Source organism: Microtus pennsylvanicus, chromosome 19 (genome assembly GCF_037038515.1).
Source record: "Microtus pennsylvanicus isolate mMicPen1 chromosome 19, mMicPen1.hap1, whole genome shotgun sequence".
NCBI lineage: Eukaryota > Metazoa > Chordata > Mammalia > Rodentia > Cricetidae > Microtus > Microtus pennsylvanicus.
Genome location: NC_134597.1, coordinates 34006213 through 34026222, shown reverse-complemented (window position 1 = coordinate 34026222; position 20010 = coordinate 34006213). Strand labels below are relative to the sequence as shown.

The following is a 20010-nucleotide window of genomic DNA, read 5'->3' as shown; positions in this document are numbered from 1 at the left end:
TAGGGGAATTCAACAGCCTGGGTGTGTGGGCTCAGAAGGGGTGAATGCAACTGATACTTCACTCTGAATCCCATCCTTTCATCCTCTCCAATAAACAGAATGTTCACTGAGTCCCCTCTGTGTGCAGGGACTTGGGGATAATACCATGCAAGACAAAGTCCATACAGTATTTGATAAGAGAAGACAGAAGCAGAAGGAAATCAACACAATGGCAATGAGTGGTTTCACTTGTGTGTGTGTGTGTGTGTGTGTGTGTGGTGCACTGTGTGCAGGCATGCTCACTTGTACACCTGTACGTGTGTGTGTGTGTGTGTGTGTGTGTGTGTGTGTGTGTGTGGTGCACTGTGTGTAGGCATGCTCACTTGTACACCTGTACTTGTGTGTGTGTGTGTGTGTGTGTGGTGCACTGTGTGCAGGCATGCTCACTTGTACACCTGTACTTGTGTGTGTGTGTGTGTGTGTGTGGTGCACTGTGTGCAGGCATGCTCACTTGTACACCTGTACTTGTGTGTGTGTGTGTGTGTGTGTGTGTGTGTGGTGCACTGTGTGCAGGCATGCTCACTTGTACACCTGTACTTGTGTGTGTGTGTGTGTGTGTGTGTGTGTGTGTGTGTGGTGCACTGTGTGCAGGCATGCTCACTTGTACACCTGTACTTGTGTGTGTGTGTGTGTGTGTGTGTGTGTGTGTGTGGTGCACTGTGTGCAGGCATGCTCACTTGTACACCTGTACTTGTGTGTGTGTGTGTGTGTGTGTGTGTGTGTGTGTGTGTGTGTGGTGCACTGTGTGCAGGCATGCTCACTTGTACACCTGTACTTGTGTGTGTGTGTGTGTGTGTGTGTGTGTGGTGCACTGTGTGCAGGCATGCTCACTTGTACACCTGTACTTGTGTGTGTGTGTGTGTGTGTGTGTGGTGCACTGTGTGCAGGCATGCTCACTTGTACACCTGTACGTGTGTGTGTGTGTGTGTGTGTGTGTGTGTGTGTGTGGTGCACTGTGTGCAGGCATGCTCACTTGTACACCTGTACTTGTGTGTGTGTGTGTGTGTGGTGCACTGTGTGCAGGCATGCTCACTTGTACACCTGTACTTGTGTGTGTGTGTGTGTGTGTGTGTGTGTGTGTGTGTGTGGTGCACTGTGTGCAGGCATGCTCACTTGTACACCTGTACTTGTGTGTGTGTGTGTGTGTGTGTGTGTGTGTGTGTGTGTGGTGCACTGTGTGCAGGCATGCTCACTTGTACACCTGTACTTGTGTGTGTGTGTGTGTGTGTGTGTGTGTGTGTGTGTGTGTGGTGCACTGTGTGCAGGCATGCTCACTTGTACACCTGTACTTGTGTGTGTGTGTGTGTGTGTGTGGTGCACTGTGTGCAGGCATGCTCACTTGTACACCTGTACTTGTGTGTGTGTGTGTGTGTGTGTGTGTGTGTGTGTGTGTGTGTGTGTGGTGCACTGTGTGCAGGCATGCTCACTTGTACACCTGTACCTGCAGAGCGCAGAGGTTGGTGTTGGGTGTCTTCCCCTATCACTCTACACCTTATATTTGGAGACAGGGTCTCTCAGGGAACCTGGAACTCAGCTTTGACTAGAGTAGCTAACCAGTAAGCCCCAAGGACTGTCCTGTCTCCACAACTCCAAAGATGGGGTTACAGATGCACATTGCCATATCTAACTTTTATGTGGGTGCTGGGGATCCCAAATTAGATCCTCAAGTTTGTGCAGCCACTGAGCCATCCCTTGGCCCCACAACAGCAATAAGTGTTTTATACAGGAAGAACTCATAGCATTATGAAGAAAATGCAGGAGAACTGCCTAAGATTAGATTGGGAGAGCTCTTTGAGAAGTTAGTACTTGAGACTTGGAGAAACTTCAGTTGCCCAGAAAAGAATGCCATATGCGAAATGCCTTCTAGGAAGTCTGAAACATAATAATCACATCACTTGAAAAGACCTGAAGCCAAATCCTAAAATGTAGAGTACAACAAGGTCCCGGATGTATTCAGGTGAGGCCAAGTTTCTGCACAGCTTGTTAAGACTTCGGAATTTGAGTCTAAACGCAATAGCAGTCTTCACTTGCAAAACAACAGCATAGCAATGGTGTGCAAAACAGAAACAGTCAGAAAGCTGGGGAGCTAATTAGAATTTGCTCAATAAAGGAGGGCAGTGTGGATGAAGACAGAGACAGCGAGGACAGACAAAAGAAACAGAACACATTAGCAAACTCTAAAATCCTTTAGAATCTATGCACAGGATATGAGAAACGAGGATAAGGAGGAACAGAGGATGTTCCCATATCTGGGGAAATAAAATGATACTGAGTAATACCAATCACTGAGGAGCAGGTTTGGCAAAGGGCTTTTGTTTTTAGAATGCTGGGCCAGAAATACCTGTGAAGCAGCCGAAGATAAGCACGTGTATTGGTTCCTTTTCTGCTGCTGTGGTAAAACACCAGGCCAAAGCAACTTAGAGAAGACGAGTTGATTTTAGCTATGGTTCCAACGATTGAGAGTCCTGACAGCGAGCAAAGATGTGGCGGCAGGAGGACACTGAGGACTCACACCCTGACCCACAAACAGGAAGCAGAGAGAGCAAACTAGAAGAGTGGGACCTCGAAAGCCACCCCTATTGAGACAGTTCCTCTAGCAGGGCCACAACAGCACCACCAACTGGGGACTGAGTGTTCAGATGCCACAGATAACGGGGACTCTCATTCAAGGCAACACAGCACTTGAATACACATTTAGGTGTGGAGCTCAGAAGATGTCTTTATAAAAACAAACAAAATCTTGTAACGGGACATCTAGAGATGGAACAGAAGACAGTATGGGCAGGTGAGATCATTCAGGAGAGGGCATGACATGAGAAGAGAGCCTAGGGCAGAGAACTCCCTCCCCCTAAAGGAAGGGGTCACAAAGAATGAGAAGGGGAGTGGCAAGGGGAGAAAGAGAGAGGAAGGAGAAGAAGCAGTTGGGAGGGCAGAGACAATGGGGAAATGTGTCTCCCTGTGGTAAGAAAGGTCATGAGAAACTGCAAAGCCAAGAAGTACAGTAAAAGGAATGAGCCAGAGCAAGTATGGAAGAAGAAATTACAAGTGCTAGGGGGCAGCAAACACCTACAATCCCAGCACTTGAGGCAGGAAGTACTAAGGCCATGGCCAGCCTGGGCTACAAAGAAAGACTCCATGGAACTGAGGGTTGGCGAAGAAAGAAAAGAAGGGGAACAAAAAGGAGGAAGAAATAAAAAGCATCTAAACAGGAAAGGAAGAAGAAAATTGTCTTTTTACAGATGACATGATCTTTTATATAGAACACTAGAATGGTTATACCTAAACAACACAGAAGTGTTAGAACCATAAAACAATGTCAGCAAAGCTGTCAGACAGAAAAAGAATTAACAAAGCAAGCTGTACTTCCATACATAGAATGAACAATGTATAAGGAAACTAAGAAATCAATCATGTAAGACGACCAAAAAACATAAATATTTACGAATAAATTTAGGTAAGTGAGACAGATGTGATCCATAAAAACCACAAAACAGACAGGAAGATGCCATGTGCTCAAAGATTGGAAGACAACGCTGTTAAAATGGCCACAGTACAAAGCAGTCTACCAAGTTCATGCAGTCCCTGTCAAGATCCCAATGGTACTTTTTGCAGAAATAGGAGAATGCCATCTCAGTGAGATATGAAAAGAGTCTGAATGGCCAAAATAATCTAGCAAAATAACAAAGTTGGAAGCTTCTCACTTAATAATTTCACTATTTCTTGAAAGTCTATAATAATCAAAATGTGGTTCTGGCATACAAATGTATATACATGTACATGGAACAGAAAACCTAGAGGTAAACCTCCATTGTATATGGTCAAAATATCTTCTACAAAAGTCCCAAGACCACATGGCAGAGAAAGAATACCTTTCTATAAACAGTGACAGCCTGATACCTACATGCAAACAGTAAGGCTGTACCTTAGTATTATACCATATACACAATTAAACACAACAGCTTAAACGTGACCTAAAACTATACAGCTCCTAGAAGCAAACATGGGGGAAAGCTTTAGTGCCGTTGGATTTGGCAGTAAGTCGTTGGATATGAGAGTAAAAGCTCGGGCAAGGGCTGAGGAGATGGCTAGGGTGGTAATGCGCATGCCCTGAACGCATGAGGACCTAAATATGGAACCCGTGCACTCACGTGAAACGCCAGTGTGACAGCTGCAATCCTAGCACTGACAAGCAGACACAGGGATAACGAGAACCTGCCGGCCAGCTAGTGTGGCCCAGTCAATGAGCCCTGGGGCTGATGAGTAACGGTCCCCAAAAATAATGTGGGGGGCAATTAAGGAAAACACCTAACACTGACTTCTGACCGACATATATATGCAGAGACATTCACCATACACAAATCTACCCAAAGCACGGGCAACAAGAGCAAAGGACTTTAAAAGCTTCTGGACACCAAAAGACACAACAACAAATTGAAAGGCCAACATATACAATGAGAAAAAAAAACTGTGAATGATGTGTTTCATAAGGGGTTAATATCTAGAATATATAAAGAATTCATACAATTCAACAACAAACTTCAATTAAGAACTGGGCAAAGCTTTACAAATTTTTCTCCGAATAAGAAATATAAGAGGCCAAAAAGTATGTGAAAAAAATCTCTATATTTTTAGAAAAATGAAAATCAACACCACAAAACCCATCACAACCAAACATAAGTTAATGCAGATGTAGAGAAACTGCAACTATTTTGCACTATGGTAGAACTGTAAAGCTGTTACCAAAAACATTTTGAAGGCTCCTTAAAAAAAACAAAAATAGCACTTCTTAACGTATGATCCAGCAGCCATTCTTCTAGGTTATGTCTCTAAAGGAACTGTAAAAAGAATCTAAGAGGTATTTGCTCTCCCAAGGTCACTGTAATGTTATTCACAATGGCCAGCAGACAGAAGTAACCCAATCTCCACTGAGAAATGAGTAAAGTATGACGTACACGTGCAGAGGAACAGTAATTACTCAACCTTTGAAAAAAACCTGACATCCTATGATGTGGATGAATATTAAGGACAGTGTACAAGTGCAATAAGACAGTCACAAAAGAGCAAACACTGTATGATCCTGCCTATACTATCATGTCTCTATCAGTCAAACTCATGGAAAAACAAAGGGGCTGGTGGCTGCGAGGAATGAAGGAAAGAAAACAGGGAGAGCTCAATGAGTTTAGTTTCAGTTTTGCATAAACAAAGGAGTCCAAAAAATCTTTTGCACAACAACATGAGTATACTCAACAACACTGACCTGCGCATTCGCTCACGAAGGATCAAAGTATGCAGAAGAAGTGTGAGAAAGAGAAGAGGGACACCTGAGAGCTGCATCTGTGCCTGTAACCTTGGATTTCAAGGGTGGGGAAGGAGCACGTGAGGCCTTCAGTAAAGCTGTTTCAAACCTCCTTCAGAGTGAGGCCTCTTCATGCTGGAGAACCAAAGGGTCTTTTAAAACAACTGAAGACTTCAGGGAGTATCAGAGGACCTCTGAAGACACAGTGAGCTCTTCAGATCTTCACCTGGTGGGGACGGGGCACCCCCAGTGAGCCAGCATCAGTGTGCTTAGAGGCCCTGCAGTCTGTACAGACTCCCTGAGGCCCAGGTTAGAAACTGGAAGAAAGGCCTGCTAACTCTTTCCTTACCTTACAGATGCTAAGCTGTGCGGATACTAGCTAACAGAGCTTGGTGCCTAGCTCTGAGAGTACTTGCAAGGAAAGAACCACTCCGCTGCAGATTATCAGACCACACACTACAGTGTCAAGTTTTTTGTCAGCAGCAAACTGAACACTCATTAGAGTATCAAGTGTGGATCTCTTTTCCAATACAATTCCTACCTCTTCCCTGTCAGCAAAGCAATATGGAATATATCTGGATTTCTATGTTGGTATACATACACGTAGCACTTGGTTACATAATTATAAGACTACAATTAGGTTGATTTCTTAAGATTTTATAATTTTTATACAACAACAAAAAAAAAACCCTGCTTATGTAAACTTACCATACAAAGCCAGAAGAAAAAATCTGGCACTTTCTTCTCCTGCTATGTCTGAAGGCTGATATAACACATGATACACTGAATTCCTTATTCAAACACAAAGGAGATAGATGAGTTACAATTTCAATTTACTACTTACTTGGGAGAGGACTTTATTCTGTCCAGAATGGGTCCTGATCTCTTCAACAAACAAAGTGAATAAAAACTGCTTTCTTTCCAACCTCACTAAGCACATGCATTGATGTGTAAGTGTTACAGCTATAATTAACTATACAGTTTCATATGCTTACTTCTATAGGACAGCTTACAAGAAGCTTTTGCCTTTTTATTTGAATAACTTTGTTTAGCTACCATATTTTATAAAGACATGCAGCTGAACAAAATTGCAACACAGGCCCTTTGGATCATTCTATAGTGGAATGCAGATGGGGTGGGGCTGTCAATATTTACCAGTGCTTTCCATAGAGCCAGTGACCTCCCCACGTCAGGAAGCAGAGCCCAGCTGTAGTTTTCTTCCAGTGATTTCGAAGTGTTCTAAAGAAGGCAGTCATCTTCTCCTACACATTTGATAGGCGGGAAAAGGAAAACAAATTATGCAAGATAAGCATGGAGCATCCAGAGTCATTCCTCTATGGTCTCCCCTCCCCTTTTCCTTTTGTTTTCTCTTATCCACTTCTGCTGTGGTTCTTCTCCTCTTTCCCCATCTAGTAACATCATCAGCATCTCTCATCCACTCACAATCTTCACTTCCTTCTTTATTCACGTATTTCTACCTCCACTCTCCTCCTTCCTTATCCAATCACCTTTCCCTATCCATATCAGAAGGAAGGAGGAGGGAGGTAAGTGGAGAAGATTTCCAGGCTTCCTCTGATGTCTGTCTTCACTGTTCCACTACACCACTGTTGAGTATTTGTCCATTACATACGAGGAATTCAAAATACCAGCAACAGCTTATTCAAAACAGAAGAAAACACCAGGTCTTTGATATGAAAATGAGCACAGAACATGCATACAAAGCTCAATGCACGTGGCTAAGTTTTTTATGCTCGTCTTCCTAATCAAAGACATGTAAATTACAAAGAGCTATTATTATTCCCATATAAAATTCAGTTTTAAATTATCATTCACTGATTTCACCGATGACAAAATACAACAAGAAAGGTACTCTTGCCTACTCCTGAAAGGAAGGTAAATTAGCTCTATACGGAAAAACAAAATGGCTCAATATATTTATTCTGTTTTTATATGGCATCATTTGATGATATTTATATTTATCAATATGTTACCTAGCTTATCCACTAAAGTAAACCCTGAGAATGTAGGGCTTTGGTCACTGCTAGAACCTCCACACCAAGTAAGATCTGGCACATGATGGGTATTCTAGAAACATCTATCAAGTGAGTGAGTCATATAATAATTCAGCTTTTTAAATGGAGAATTTTCAGAAATGTACAAAAAAACAACTCAAAATACAAAGTAAGTAAACATAGCAGGGTAAAAGACATCTATAACCAGCGTTATCCCAATTATGTTCAAACAGGACCACCAATCAAAATCCCAATAAACAAAGGCAGAAATTTTACAAAATTTCCTCTAAGTTGTAGGATGGTAAATGACATCTTAAAATTGCAACATACATGCAATGCTAAGTTTTCTAAAATAAATTATTATCTAAACAGATGGAAAATATTCCTCCCTTTAAATATTTTCTCCCTTGGTTAAAATCCCTCCCATAGGAAGAAACATCCACACTGCAGACATCAATGAAGCGATCCAGGCTAGTGCACACAAAGTCCCAAAGGACCGTGTCATCACTGACCTCTCCCCATCAGGCCCTAAACACTTATACATTGACGAGGTCTTTAAGAGACAACATCTGCTCTGTGTTAAGCGCAAGGGCAGGGAAGGGTTAAGTCCCACTCTCAAATGCTCATAATTGTTAAATCCCTAAGTGCAGTACAACCACATGAGCTAAGTTGCAACACAGTAAGATAAAGGTTGGGAGATGAGGACAGAAGTCCACAAACACGGGCCTAACTGGGATGGACCTGCAGGGCCAGACAGAGCCCTACGGATCAGGAGTCCACAAACACGGGCCTAACTGGGATGGACCTGCAGGGCCAGACAGAGCCCTACGGATCAGGAGTCCACAAACACGGGCCTAACTGGGATGGACCTGCAGGGCCAGACAGAGCCCTACGGATCAGGAGTCCACAAACACGGGTCTAACTGGGATAGACCTGCAGGGCCAGACAGAGCCTTACGGATCAGGAGTCCACAAACACGGGTCTAACTGGGATAGACCTGCAGGGCCAGACAGAGCCCTACGGATCAGGAGTCCACAAACACGGGCCTAACTGGGATAGACCTGCAGGGCCAGACAGAGCCCTATGGATCAGGAGTCCACAAACACAGGCCTAACTAGGATAGACCTGCAGGGCCAGACAGAGCCCTATGGATCAGGAGTCCACAAACACGGGCCTAACTGGGATGGCCCTGCAGGGCCAGACAGAGCCCTACGGATCAGGAGTCAGAGGGAAAGAGTTAGAAATACGCTAAGGCCTGAGAATCTGTGTCTCTGAACTTCTACGTGAATCTCCTAATTCCAAGTGAAATGGTATTAGGATGTAGAAATAATGGGGCAATAAGGGTGTTGCCCTCATAATAGGATTAGCACCTCTCTAAGAAGAGACACCAGCCAGATGTCACATCCCATCCACCACAACCCTCCCTCTGAAGACACAGCCACAAGACAGCCACCTGAAAACTAAGAAGAGTGTACCACACCAGTGCAACCATCTTGGAGTCCTACTTCTACTTTGCACATTGTGAGAAATAAACTTTTGTTATTTAAGCCACCCCAGTTAGAGCTACCTGAGCAAAATTATACAAAGACCATAAATATATTTGTGTGCGTGGGGTAAAGGCTACATACAAAATGAATACATACACATATATATGTATCAAATTATGTTCTGAAAAACATAGAAAGGCAGTAGACTGAGGAAGTAATTTCTCTTCTCACCCATGACTAAGACTCCTATATCAAAACATATTAACAAACAAACAAAAAGGACATAAATCTATGTGATGAGTTTTACCTGACAATGAACCTTCAGAAATAAAACCCTGTGTATGTTAAATTTGATGAAGAGTAGCAAGTTGTACAGAAACATGACAGAACAAGTTGCCATGACAACAGGTCTGTTTGTTCAGGTCCTTGTGTAGCCCTTCATCTTAAGAAATAAAGGTGATCATTTCCTGCAGGCATAAGATGAGGGCCTTATACAGGAAGTCCGCTTCATGTTAGAAGAGCAACAACTTCCTGCTTCTGCTGCTTCCTCGACTGCCAATGTACTATGTTGGAGATTAACAGGCCTAAGCACCATCAATAGAGTGTAAGTACAGGATAGCTTCTAGAACACTGGTTCTCAGTCTTTAGGGTCCTTACTAAACCTTATTAGAAAGCAGAAAATATGCTGGAATTGTGTATTCTTAGTTATTACCTCCCTTCCCCCAAACCCCTTTGTTCCAGAACTGAGTATCATCTCATATTTAGTTCGTTAGCAATTACTATCATAATTTAATGTAGGTGATAAACACACCAGACTTCGAAAAACAATAGTTTAAAGATAAAAGATGGGAGTGGAGGGAAGATATGAAAAGACTGAGTCCACACTAAGGGCATTGGACATTATGCTGAAGACAATGGGGAAAAAAAAACTTGAGATTTTTAGCAGATAAAGGATATAATCATATCTGAGCTGCAGAATAAAAAGACTGTGAGAACCTGAAAGGTAAAGCTGAAGTGGGGGGAGGGCTGGGGGAGAGGCTGCCATGTCTGGTCAACTAAAGGGAGGAACAAGAGTCCTCTTGTCTCAATGGAGGTCGCGGTCTGGCAGCACCTTGGTGACCAACTGATTGCAGGAGGTGAGAGATGAGGAAACAAGCTAGGATTTGTGCTTAGGCAATGGACCAGAATGAGATTTCAAGCCTTTGATTGATATTGCAGGTTTGTGGGAAAACAGTGTGCGGCTAAGGAGACTCTAGACTGTTACACCTGCCGGGCACTCTCAAGGGAACCCACACAGATGTCTGGACTTGGCTGTTTGGAAACAGGAGAGATTGGACACAAGCTACAGAACTGGAACTCACGTCTGTGAAAGCAAAGTATGCGGGTTGCTAAGACCATCCAAGTGGAGGGTAGCATGGGAAGAACATGTCAGTCGAGGGCACTCTGAGAGGACGGTCTTTACAAGCCACCCCTTCCCCAGCAACTCCCTTTTTTGTCATAAATGATTCATCTGTCACTGAAGGACGGGGAATATGCAGGCAGCCTAGTGTGCAAAGAGGACTGGTCCAGCTGCCTGAACTAAATCCCAGCTTTGTCACTCACAGGTAGTTGGACCCTGGGTAAGTCAATTAACTTCTTCACTAGCAAAACGAAGAAACACCATCTGCCCTGATTACTTAATTTGGCTGTGAAATCAGCTGTGATGGGATTGTGACAAAATCTGTACATGTTTCCATATCTAAGCTGTCTTCACAAATATGTACGGCATTAACAGTGTATATTCCCTTCTCAGCAGCCAGAATTTTCATTCTCATTAGCGTCAGTTTAAAACTCTCAATTCCATGTTTAAATCAGCATATATTTCCCTTTAAAGCGGGTTGTCCCCAACCGCATAAGCTCCCAAATTCTAACTGCAGCCCCTCTCCTGACCGGGAAGGTGAGGATTTTCGCACGAAAGCAGCGCTCCTTGGGGGGTTCTAGCCATCTCCATTAGCAGAACCTAGAAAACGGAATGAATGAACAGACCCGCCCATCAAATACTACTGGTTCCGTTTCTGTTCCGGGGGACCCCACTGCCCATGAAAGTGGTTACTGAGGGGGCCACAGATTAGGGACAGCTCTGGGACTCGAACCAGCACACCTGATTCACAGGGACCAGAGGCGCGCGCACCACACCGGCCCGGCCCGGCCCAGCCCCCTTCTCCCACAGCTCCGCAGACAGCAACTGTGCGGCCGATCCCCGGGCGCCAGGCGGGTTCCCAGGACGCCCCGCTCAACCCAGCCACCCGTGACTGACCCCACACCCGGGTCACACACACCCAGCGGCCCGCACCCGCTCCCCGAACTCACCGCTATCCGCCGCTCGGTGCCTGGCCTTTCCTGTGTGCTCTCGCGAAACTCTTCCTCCCTGCAGCGGGAAACTGTGACCGCTGCCCTCGGGTTCCGACGCGGGGCTGCGCGGGCTGGGTGGAGCCGAGCCCTCCAGTGGCCTCGAGGGGTCACTGCCCCCTCTTTCTGTTCTCCCACTTGCTCATTCTTTCAATCTCTCATCCATCTACCCTTCTATCGCCAGCCCATCGTTTCTGGAAAGTTCACAATAAATAACACGAACAGTTTTACAATTTGGAACTAAATCAGAAAGTAATGAAAGGAGTAAGACAAGTTTAGACAGTGGTAAAAGAAAACCACACCGGTTGATGAGTTTGGGGGTGTTGTGTTAAGTTAAACAGTGGAAGTTTGAACTCCCCAAAAGCAGAAAGAAGAGGATCAGGTCAGAATGCACAAAAGACAGAGCAGGTCACAGGAGCCTCAAACACAAAATCAGAGATGAACTAGGCCAGTGTGAGGGAGGCAGAGAGAGGTAGAGATAAGGAGAGTGATGAGGCTGAAGAAGCCATGGAGATGTAGGGGCACCAGAAAATGTGTCTGCTCAAATTACAAAGACTTCTGAACTGAAGATGAGGTACAGATGCAGGGGAGCTTCCTGATTTCCTCAGTTTGCTTAAACCCAGGCAGCTAGTTACAAAGACTTTGTATCTTGCCACTATCAGGGAGAAGTCAACAAAACAGTACAGACTTTGCTACAAAGAGAAGTTGTGGAAGTCTATCTTGAGGGCATGACATGGCCATTGGTGTCTTGAAATGGGAACAGCTGTGTTTACTCGCCCACAATCGTCACAAGATCAGACACATTCACATCCAATCCCTACTGGCCCGCCTCTTAGAAAAGATACAAGCAAGGAAAGGTTGCTGGGGCCAAAAGGTCTGAGAAGTGTTGGGGACAGCAACTTCTTCAGTGCTGTTGTCTTCTGTGTGCCGCCCATGTTCCTGTTGGTCATCCCTCACCCATGTGGCTATAAGTAACCCGGATCAAATTAGTTGATTCACAAATGTAGACTTCGGGGTGATCATTTCTATGGAGTCTGACCTTGTCACCCTATCTAAAGAAAATGGGCATTTATTCACTGGTGTCTCCCAAGGGAAAGTCAACAGGAAGTGAATTTATTCCCAGCCAAATATGGCCATAGTTTGGGAGACATATTCAAGTTGCCCTGAATGACATGTTCTACTGTGGAACAGGTTAGTTGAACATTTATAATCATAGAATAAAATAAAGTCATAACTTAATTTGGGATGTCAGATTGGAAGGTTACAGCAAAGTAGAGCAATCTCTTCCATGGGTTACAGATGCTGTGTGACGACCTTCCTAGAGTTGGGTGGGCAGAAGCTTTCAGTTGTATCACTCCTAATGTCTTACCTAGTAGAATAAACATGGGTCAGGAGAGGGCTTGGTGGTAAATGGCTATTGAAGGTGAGAAATGATCCTTTGGGCTATCCATCTGCGACACCCCATCTCTCCACTGTGAAGTTCTAAAGTCTGCTGGTCTGCCAACTCTGGAACACCAATGCATCTTTTTTCTTAGAACTTTAGTCTACAGACAACAAAGGCTAAACACTGAGGACAGCTTCAGGTCCTCATCAGCATTAGGAACATTACTTAATGAACAAATCTTTATCTGCCATGTATTTACCTTCCGCTAAATTGCTGCCAATAAAAAAAATTCAAGATCACCTCCCCACTTAGTCTCCTCTCATTTATAATGCTATTGTTCTTTGTTGCAAGTACTGTCTAAGCCAGAGTCCTAAGCCACTGCTTTGAGCTTTCTGCTGGTGTTCGAATGTTAAGAATTCTGCTCATTTCTCCTTGTTAATCTGTTTTTTTCTTTTTCTTCCTTTTTTTTCTTACAATATTTTTTACAGGAGTCTCCCTCACTGATAGAGAAATTATATTCCTTTCCATGCAGAGGAAAATGTTTTAGACTTGCCATTAGTGGAATAGGATCCAATCAGCAGAATTGGGGCATCTCTAGTAACAGTACCAGTGAGAAGATTCCAAACAAAAAGCTACATGAACACAGTGCTGATGCCAACTTCCAGAGAGTTTAAATTTGGTGCCAGCAACCCCCATATTCACGTGGGGATCAGTCCAAGCAATACAGCTTTCTTCTTCTTCCATCTCTTTGTCAACCAGCATCAGTGGAGAGGTGTGTGACGGGCCTCATGGAGAGCTCTGAGTCTGGGCTCATGTTCAGTGCCCTGCAAAGTGCCCGCAACCTCGGGGTCCTGTTTCCTCTTCTATAACTTATAACTCCACACAAATGCTTGAAGGACAATGAAAACATCCACGGAGGATAAGTACAGCACAGCACATATGATGTCCTGCTCCTCGCTGGGACAGTGTGAGCTCCCTACCACTCACTCTCTCCACTCATAAGTTAGAAGATGGAAGCACATCAGATTTTATAAAATTCCCTTAGAGCTTAAAATATTTTAATAATTTTATCATTTAGAAAGAAATGATTTAATGATTTAAATGAGTTTCTTTCAGAAATTCTTTCCCAACTAGCTAAAATGTTTGTATTTGGAAACGGTTTTGTGCAACCGCTTGGCTGCAGGCTGGAAAAACCTGAAATTTGTGGGATGGTTCATAGGCTTTCGGTATTGGGCAGAGGGGGGATCCTGAAAACGGGAACAGGTAAACTCTGATACATTTTCCAATCAGGAAACAATATTTTTTTAAAAAAAACTTGAAAATAATTCCATGTACATGTGATGTGTGTGTGTTTGTGTGTGTGTGTGTGTGTGTGTGTGTGTGTGTGTGTGTGTCCTCTTTTAAGGCTGATATCTTGTTTTGGATCCTTTATGTAAAGGGAGCACTACAATCCTTTTTGGATTTAGGACCTCTCAGGAGCAGAATCCAATATTGCTGCCACATGGGCATCCCTAGTGAGTATGAACTTGATCACATGATCATCCCATGTGAGCGTGATACTTTTTCCTCTTTTAAATTGTTTTTATTGAGCTATACATTTTTCTCTGATTCCCTCCTTGCCTCTCATCTCTGCTTCTAGACTCTCCTGTGAACCCCCATGCTCCCAATTTACTCAGGACATCTTGTCTTTTTTTCCTTCCTGTGTATATCCATGTATGCTTCTCTTAGGGTTCTCTTTACTGTCTAGGTTCTTGGGGTTGTGGATTGGAGGCTGTTTTTTTTCTTGCTTTGTGTCTAAAATCCATTTATGAATGAGTATTTATTATATTTGTATTTCTGCATCTGGGTTGCCTCACTCAATATGCTTTTTTTTTCAGATCCACCCATTTCTCTGTAAATTTCAAGATATCATTATTTTTCACCACATAGTAGTACTCCATTGTGTAAATGTACACCTTTTTTTTTTCCTGTTCTTCAGTTGAGGAGCATCTAGGCTGTTTCCTGGTTCTGGCTATTACAAATAATGCTGCTATAAACATAGTTGAGCACATATTCTTGGTGTATGATTGAGCAACCTTTGGATATTTACCCAAAAGTGGTATTATTGGGTCTTGAGGTAGATTCTTTTCTGGTTTTCTGAGAAATCACCATACCAGTTTCCAAAGCGGCTATACAACTTCACACTCCCACCAGCAATGGAGGAGTGTTCCCTTTACCCCACCTCATCTCCAGGATAAGTTGTCATCAGTGTATTTGATCTTGGCTATTCTTACAGGTGTAAGATGAAATAAGAGTTGTTTTGATTTTCATTTCTCTGATAACTAAGGATGTTGAGCATTTCCATAAGTGTCTTTCAGCCATTTGAGATTCCTCTGTTGAGAGTTCTCTGTTTAAGTCTTTACCCCATTTTTTATTAGATTATTTGTTCTTTCGGTGTCAAATTTCTTAAGTTCTTTGTATATTTTGGAGATCAGACCTCTGTCTGAATTGGGGTTAGTAAAGATCTTTTCCCATTCTATAAGCTGTCATTTTATCCTGTTGACCATGTTCTATGCTTTACAGAAGCTTCTCAGTTTCAGAAAGTCCCATTTATTAATTGATGTTCTCAGTGTCTGTGCTACTGGGGTTATATTTAGGAAGTGGCCTCCTGTGCCAATGAATTCAAGTATTTTCCTACTTAATCTTCTTTGAGGTTCAGTGTGGTTGGTTTTACATTGAGGTCATTGATTCATTTGGACTTGAGTTTTGTACATGGTGATAGATATGGATCTATTTGCCTTCTTCTACGTGTTGATATCCAATTATACAACTATCATTTGTTGAATATGCTTTCTTTTTTCAATTTTATATTTTTTGCTTCTTTGTCAAAAATCAGGTGTTCGTAGGTGTGTGGATTAATATCTGAGTCTTCGATTTGATTCCATTGAAACCTCCTGCTTCTTTTTTGCCAATACCAGGCTGTTTTCATTACTGTAGTTCTATAGTAGAGTTTGAAGTCAGGACTGGTCATGCCTCCAGAAGTTCCTCTATTGTACAAGATTGTTTTGGCTATCCCTGATTTTTTTTTGTTTGTTTTTCCATATGAAGTTCAGTATTGTTCTTTCAAGGTCTGTGAAGAATTTTTCTGGGATTTTGATGGGAATGCCGCTGAATCTGCTTTTGGTAAGATTGTCATTTTTACTATGTTAATTGTAACTACCCAAGACCAAGGGAGATCTTTCCATTTTCTGGTGTCTTCTTCAATTTCTTTCTTCAAAGATTTAATGTTCTTGTTATACAAGTCTTTCACTTGTTTGGTTAAAGTTACCCCAAAATATTTTATGTTATTTGTGGCTATTGTGAAGGGTGATGTTTCTCTGATTTTTTTTCTCAGCCATTTTATTATCTGTATAAATGAGGGTTACTGATTTTTTTTTTAGTTAATCTTGTATCCTGCTACGTTACTGAAGGTGTTTATGAGTGGTAGGAGTTCCCTGGTAGAGTTTTTGGGGTCATTTATGTATACTCTCATATCATCAGCAAACAGTGAGAGTTTGACTTCTTCTTTTCCAATTTGTATCCCCTTGATCTCCTTTTGTTGTCCTTTTGTTCTAGCTAGAACCTCAAGACCTATATTGAATAGGTATGGAGACAGTAGAAAACCTTGTCTTGTTTCTGATTTCAGTGGGATTGCTTTGAGTTTTCCTCCATTAAGTTTGATGTTGACTATTGGCTTCCAATATATTGCCTTTAATATGTTTTGGTATGTTCTTCGTATCCCTGCTCTCTCCGATACTTTTAACATGAAGGGGTGTTGAATTTTGTCAAAGGCTTTATCAGCTTGTAATGATGATCATGTGTTTCTTTTTTCTTGTGGTTTGTTATACGGTGGATTATATCGACAGATTTTTGTATGTTGAACGATCCCTGCATCTCAGGGATGTAGCCTACTTGGTCATGATGAGTGATTTTTCTGATTTGTTCTTAGATTCCATTTGCCAGTATTTTGTTGATTATTCTTGCATAAATGTTCATGAGTGAGATTAGTCTGTAATTTTCTTTCTTAGTAGGGTCTTTCTGTGGTTTGGGGATCAAGGTAACTGTAACCACGTAAAAAGAGTTTGGCAATGTTCCTTCTGTTTCTATTGTGTGGAACAATTTGAGGAGTATTGGTAGTAGTTCTTCTTTGAAAATATTCTAGAATTCTGTCCTGAAAACATCTGGTCCTGAGCTTCTTTTTCTTAGAAGACTATTTAATTTGTCTGGTCTTGATTTAATTTTGGTAACTGGTATTTATCCAGAAAATTGTACATTTCCTCTAAGTTTTCCAATTTTGTGGAGTACAGGTTTTTGAAGTATGACCTGATGATTCTCTATATTTCCTCTGTGTCTGTTGTTATGTCCTTCTTCTCATTTCTGGTTTTGTTAATTTGGGTTTTTCTCTCTCTTCCTTTTGGTTAATTTGGATAAAGGTTTGTCAATTTGTTGATTTTCTCAAAGAACCAACTCTTTGTCTCATTGGTTCTTTGTATTGTTTTCTTTGTTTCTGTGTTGTGGGTTTCAGCTCTCACTTTGATTGTTTCCTGCAATCTATTCCCCCTGGGTGAGTTTGCTTTTCTTTGTTCTAAAGCTTTTAGGTGTTCTGTTAACTCACTAGTGTGGGATTTTTTTCCAGCTTCTTTATGTAGGCATTTAGTGCTATGAACTTTCCTCTTAACACTGCTTTCGTTGTGTCTCATAAGTTTGGGTATGTTGTGTGATCATTTTCATTGAGTTTTTAGGAAGTCTTTAATTTCTTTCTTTTTTCTTCCTTGACCCATTGGTGATTCAGGTGAGCATTGTTTAATTTCCATGTGTTTGTAGGCTTCCTGGAAAGAGTGTTTCTGCTGAATTCTAATTTTAAGCCATGGTGATCCGATAGGATATATGGGGTTATTCCAATTTTTTTATATATCTGTTGAGGTTTGCTTTGTTACTGAGTATGTGGTCAATTTTTAAGAAGATTCTATGAGGTGCTGAGAAGAAGGTATATTATTTTAAGTTTGGATGCAATGTTTTATAGAAGTCTGTTAAGTCCATTTGAGTCATAATATCTGTTAGTTCCCTTATATCTGTTAGGTTTCTGTATGGCAAATCTGTCCAGTGATGAAAGTTGAAGTCTTCCACTATTACTGTGAGGGATTTAATGTGTGATTTAAGCTTTAGAAGTGTTTCTTTTATATATGAGGGTGCCTTTGTATTTTGGGCATAGATGTTCAGTATTGAGATTTCCTCTTGATGGATTTTTCCTGTGACTAATATAAAATGTCCTTCTTTGTCTCTTTTGATTGATTTTAGTTTGAAGTCTATTTTGTTAGATATTGGGATAGCTACTCCAGCTTGTTTCTTAGATCCATTTGATTGGAACATTATTTCCCAACCCTTTACTCTGAGGTGATGTCTGTCTTTGAAGTTGAGGTGTGTTTCTTCTTTTTATTTTTTTTTAGTTGTTGCAAAAAAAATTTCCCATTTCCCTCCCCCTCCTCGCACACACTGCCCCCTCCCCCTATCCCCCTCCCCCCCACTCCACTCCCCCTCCCTCTGGAGAAAGAAGAGCAGTCCAGATTCCCTGCCCTGCGGGAAGTTCACGGTCCTCCCACTTCTATCCATGACCAGGAAGGTGAGCATCCAAACAGGCTAGGCTCCCACAAAGCCAGTTCATGTATTAGGATTGAAACCTAGTGCCATTGTCCTTGGCTTCTCATCAGCCTTCATTGTCCGTCATGTTCAGAAAATCCGGTTTCATCCCATGCTTATTCAATCCCAGTCCCGCTGGCCTTGGTGAGCTCCCAATAGATCAGTTCCACTATCACAGTGGGTGGGTGCACCCCTCGTGGTCCTGATTTCCTTGTTCATGTTCTCCCTCCTTCTGCACCTCATTTGGATCTTAAGAGCTCAGTCCGGTGCTCCAATTTGGGTCTCTGTCTCTATCTCGATCCATTGCCAGATGAAGGTTCTAAGGTGATATGCAAGATATTCATCAGTATGGCTATAGGATAGGGTCATTTCAGGTTCCCTCTCCTCAGTTGCTCAAGGTACTAGCTGGGGACATCTCCCAGGACACCTGGGAGCCCCTCTAGAGTCAAGTCTCTTGCCAACCCTAAGATGGCTCCCTTAATTAGGATATATATTTCTCTGATCCCGTGTCCACCCTTCCTTTATCCCAACCATCCCATTCCCCCAAGCTCCCCCCATTCTCCCCTTCTCACATTTCTCACCCCATTCACCCTTAGCCCCATCCCACCTCACCCCCAAGTTCCCAGGTTTTGCCCTGAAATCTTGTCTACTTCCCATATCCAGGCAGATGACTATATGTTTTTCTTTGGGTTCACCTTCTTATTTAGGTTCTCTAGGATCACAAATTATATGCTCAATGTCCTTTATTTATGGCTAGAAACCAATTATGAGTGAGTGGAACAAAAAAAATCTCCTTACCATATAATAATCAAAACACAAAACATACAGAGGTGTGTTTCTTGAATGTCGTAGAAGGATAGATTCTGTTTTTGTATCCAGTCTGTTAGTCTGTGTCTTTTTATAGGTAAGTTGAGTTCGTTTATATTAAGGGATATTAATGACCAGTGATTGCAAGTTTCTGTCATTTTAGTTTTCATTGTTGGTGATGTTATTGTGTGCATTTTTCCTTTATTTATTTATTTTTTTTTTTTGGAATTTGCTGCTGTAAGATCATCTATAGTCTGTGTTTCTGTGGGTGTAGCTGACTTCTTTGGGTTGAATTTTTCATGCTAATACTTTGCATAGGGCTGGGTTTTTAGCTAGGTATTGGTTAAATCTGGTCCTGTTATGGAATTTCTTGTTTTGTCCATCTATATTGATTGAAAATTTATATACCTATATCTATCTATCTGTCTGTCTGTCTGTCTATATTGTAGTCTGGGCTGGCATATGTGGCCTCTTAATGTCTGAGTAATGTTTATCCAGAACCTTCTGGCTTTCATTGTTTCCATTGAGAAGTCAGGTGTAATTCTGATAGGTCTGCCTTTGTGTGTTACTTGACCTTTTTTCTTTGCAGCTTTTAATATTCTTTCTTTATTCTGTATGTTTGGTGTTTTGATTATTATGTGGTGAGGGGACTTTTTTAAATCCAGTCTATTTGGTGTTCTGTAAGCTTCTTGTATCCTCATATGCATATCTTTCTTTAGGGTAGGAAAGTTTTCTTCTATGATTTTGCTGAATATATTTTCTGTGCTTTTGAGTAGGACTTTTTCTCCTTTATCTATTACTATTATTCTTAGGTTTGGTCTTTTCATGGTGTCTCTTATTTCCTGGATATTTTGTTTTAAGCTTTTGTTAGATTTAATGTTTTCTTTAACTGATGAGTCTATTTCCTCTATTGTATCTTCAGGGCTTGAGATTCTCTCTTCC

General features: G+C 42.0%; 1 protein-coding gene across 1 annotated transcript in view; it reads right to left on the bottom strand.

Moving 5' to 3' along the window:
• Positions 1 to 11239, bottom strand: part of LOC142838316 (acylglycerol kinase, mitochondrial) — an 80266-nt gene extending 69027 nt beyond the window's left edge. The window contains exons 1-2 of the mRNA XM_075953681.1: positions 11184 to 11239; positions 6491 to 6597 (exon numbers count right to left, since the gene is read on the bottom strand). Coding sequence (XP_075809796.1) covers positions 6491 to 6591 — 101 coding nt within the window. The 5' untranslated portion in view covers positions 6592 to 6597; positions 11184 to 11239. The remainder of the gene's footprint in view (positions 1 to 6490; positions 6598 to 11183) is intronic.
• Positions 11240 to 20010: the final 8771 nt, after the last annotated feature.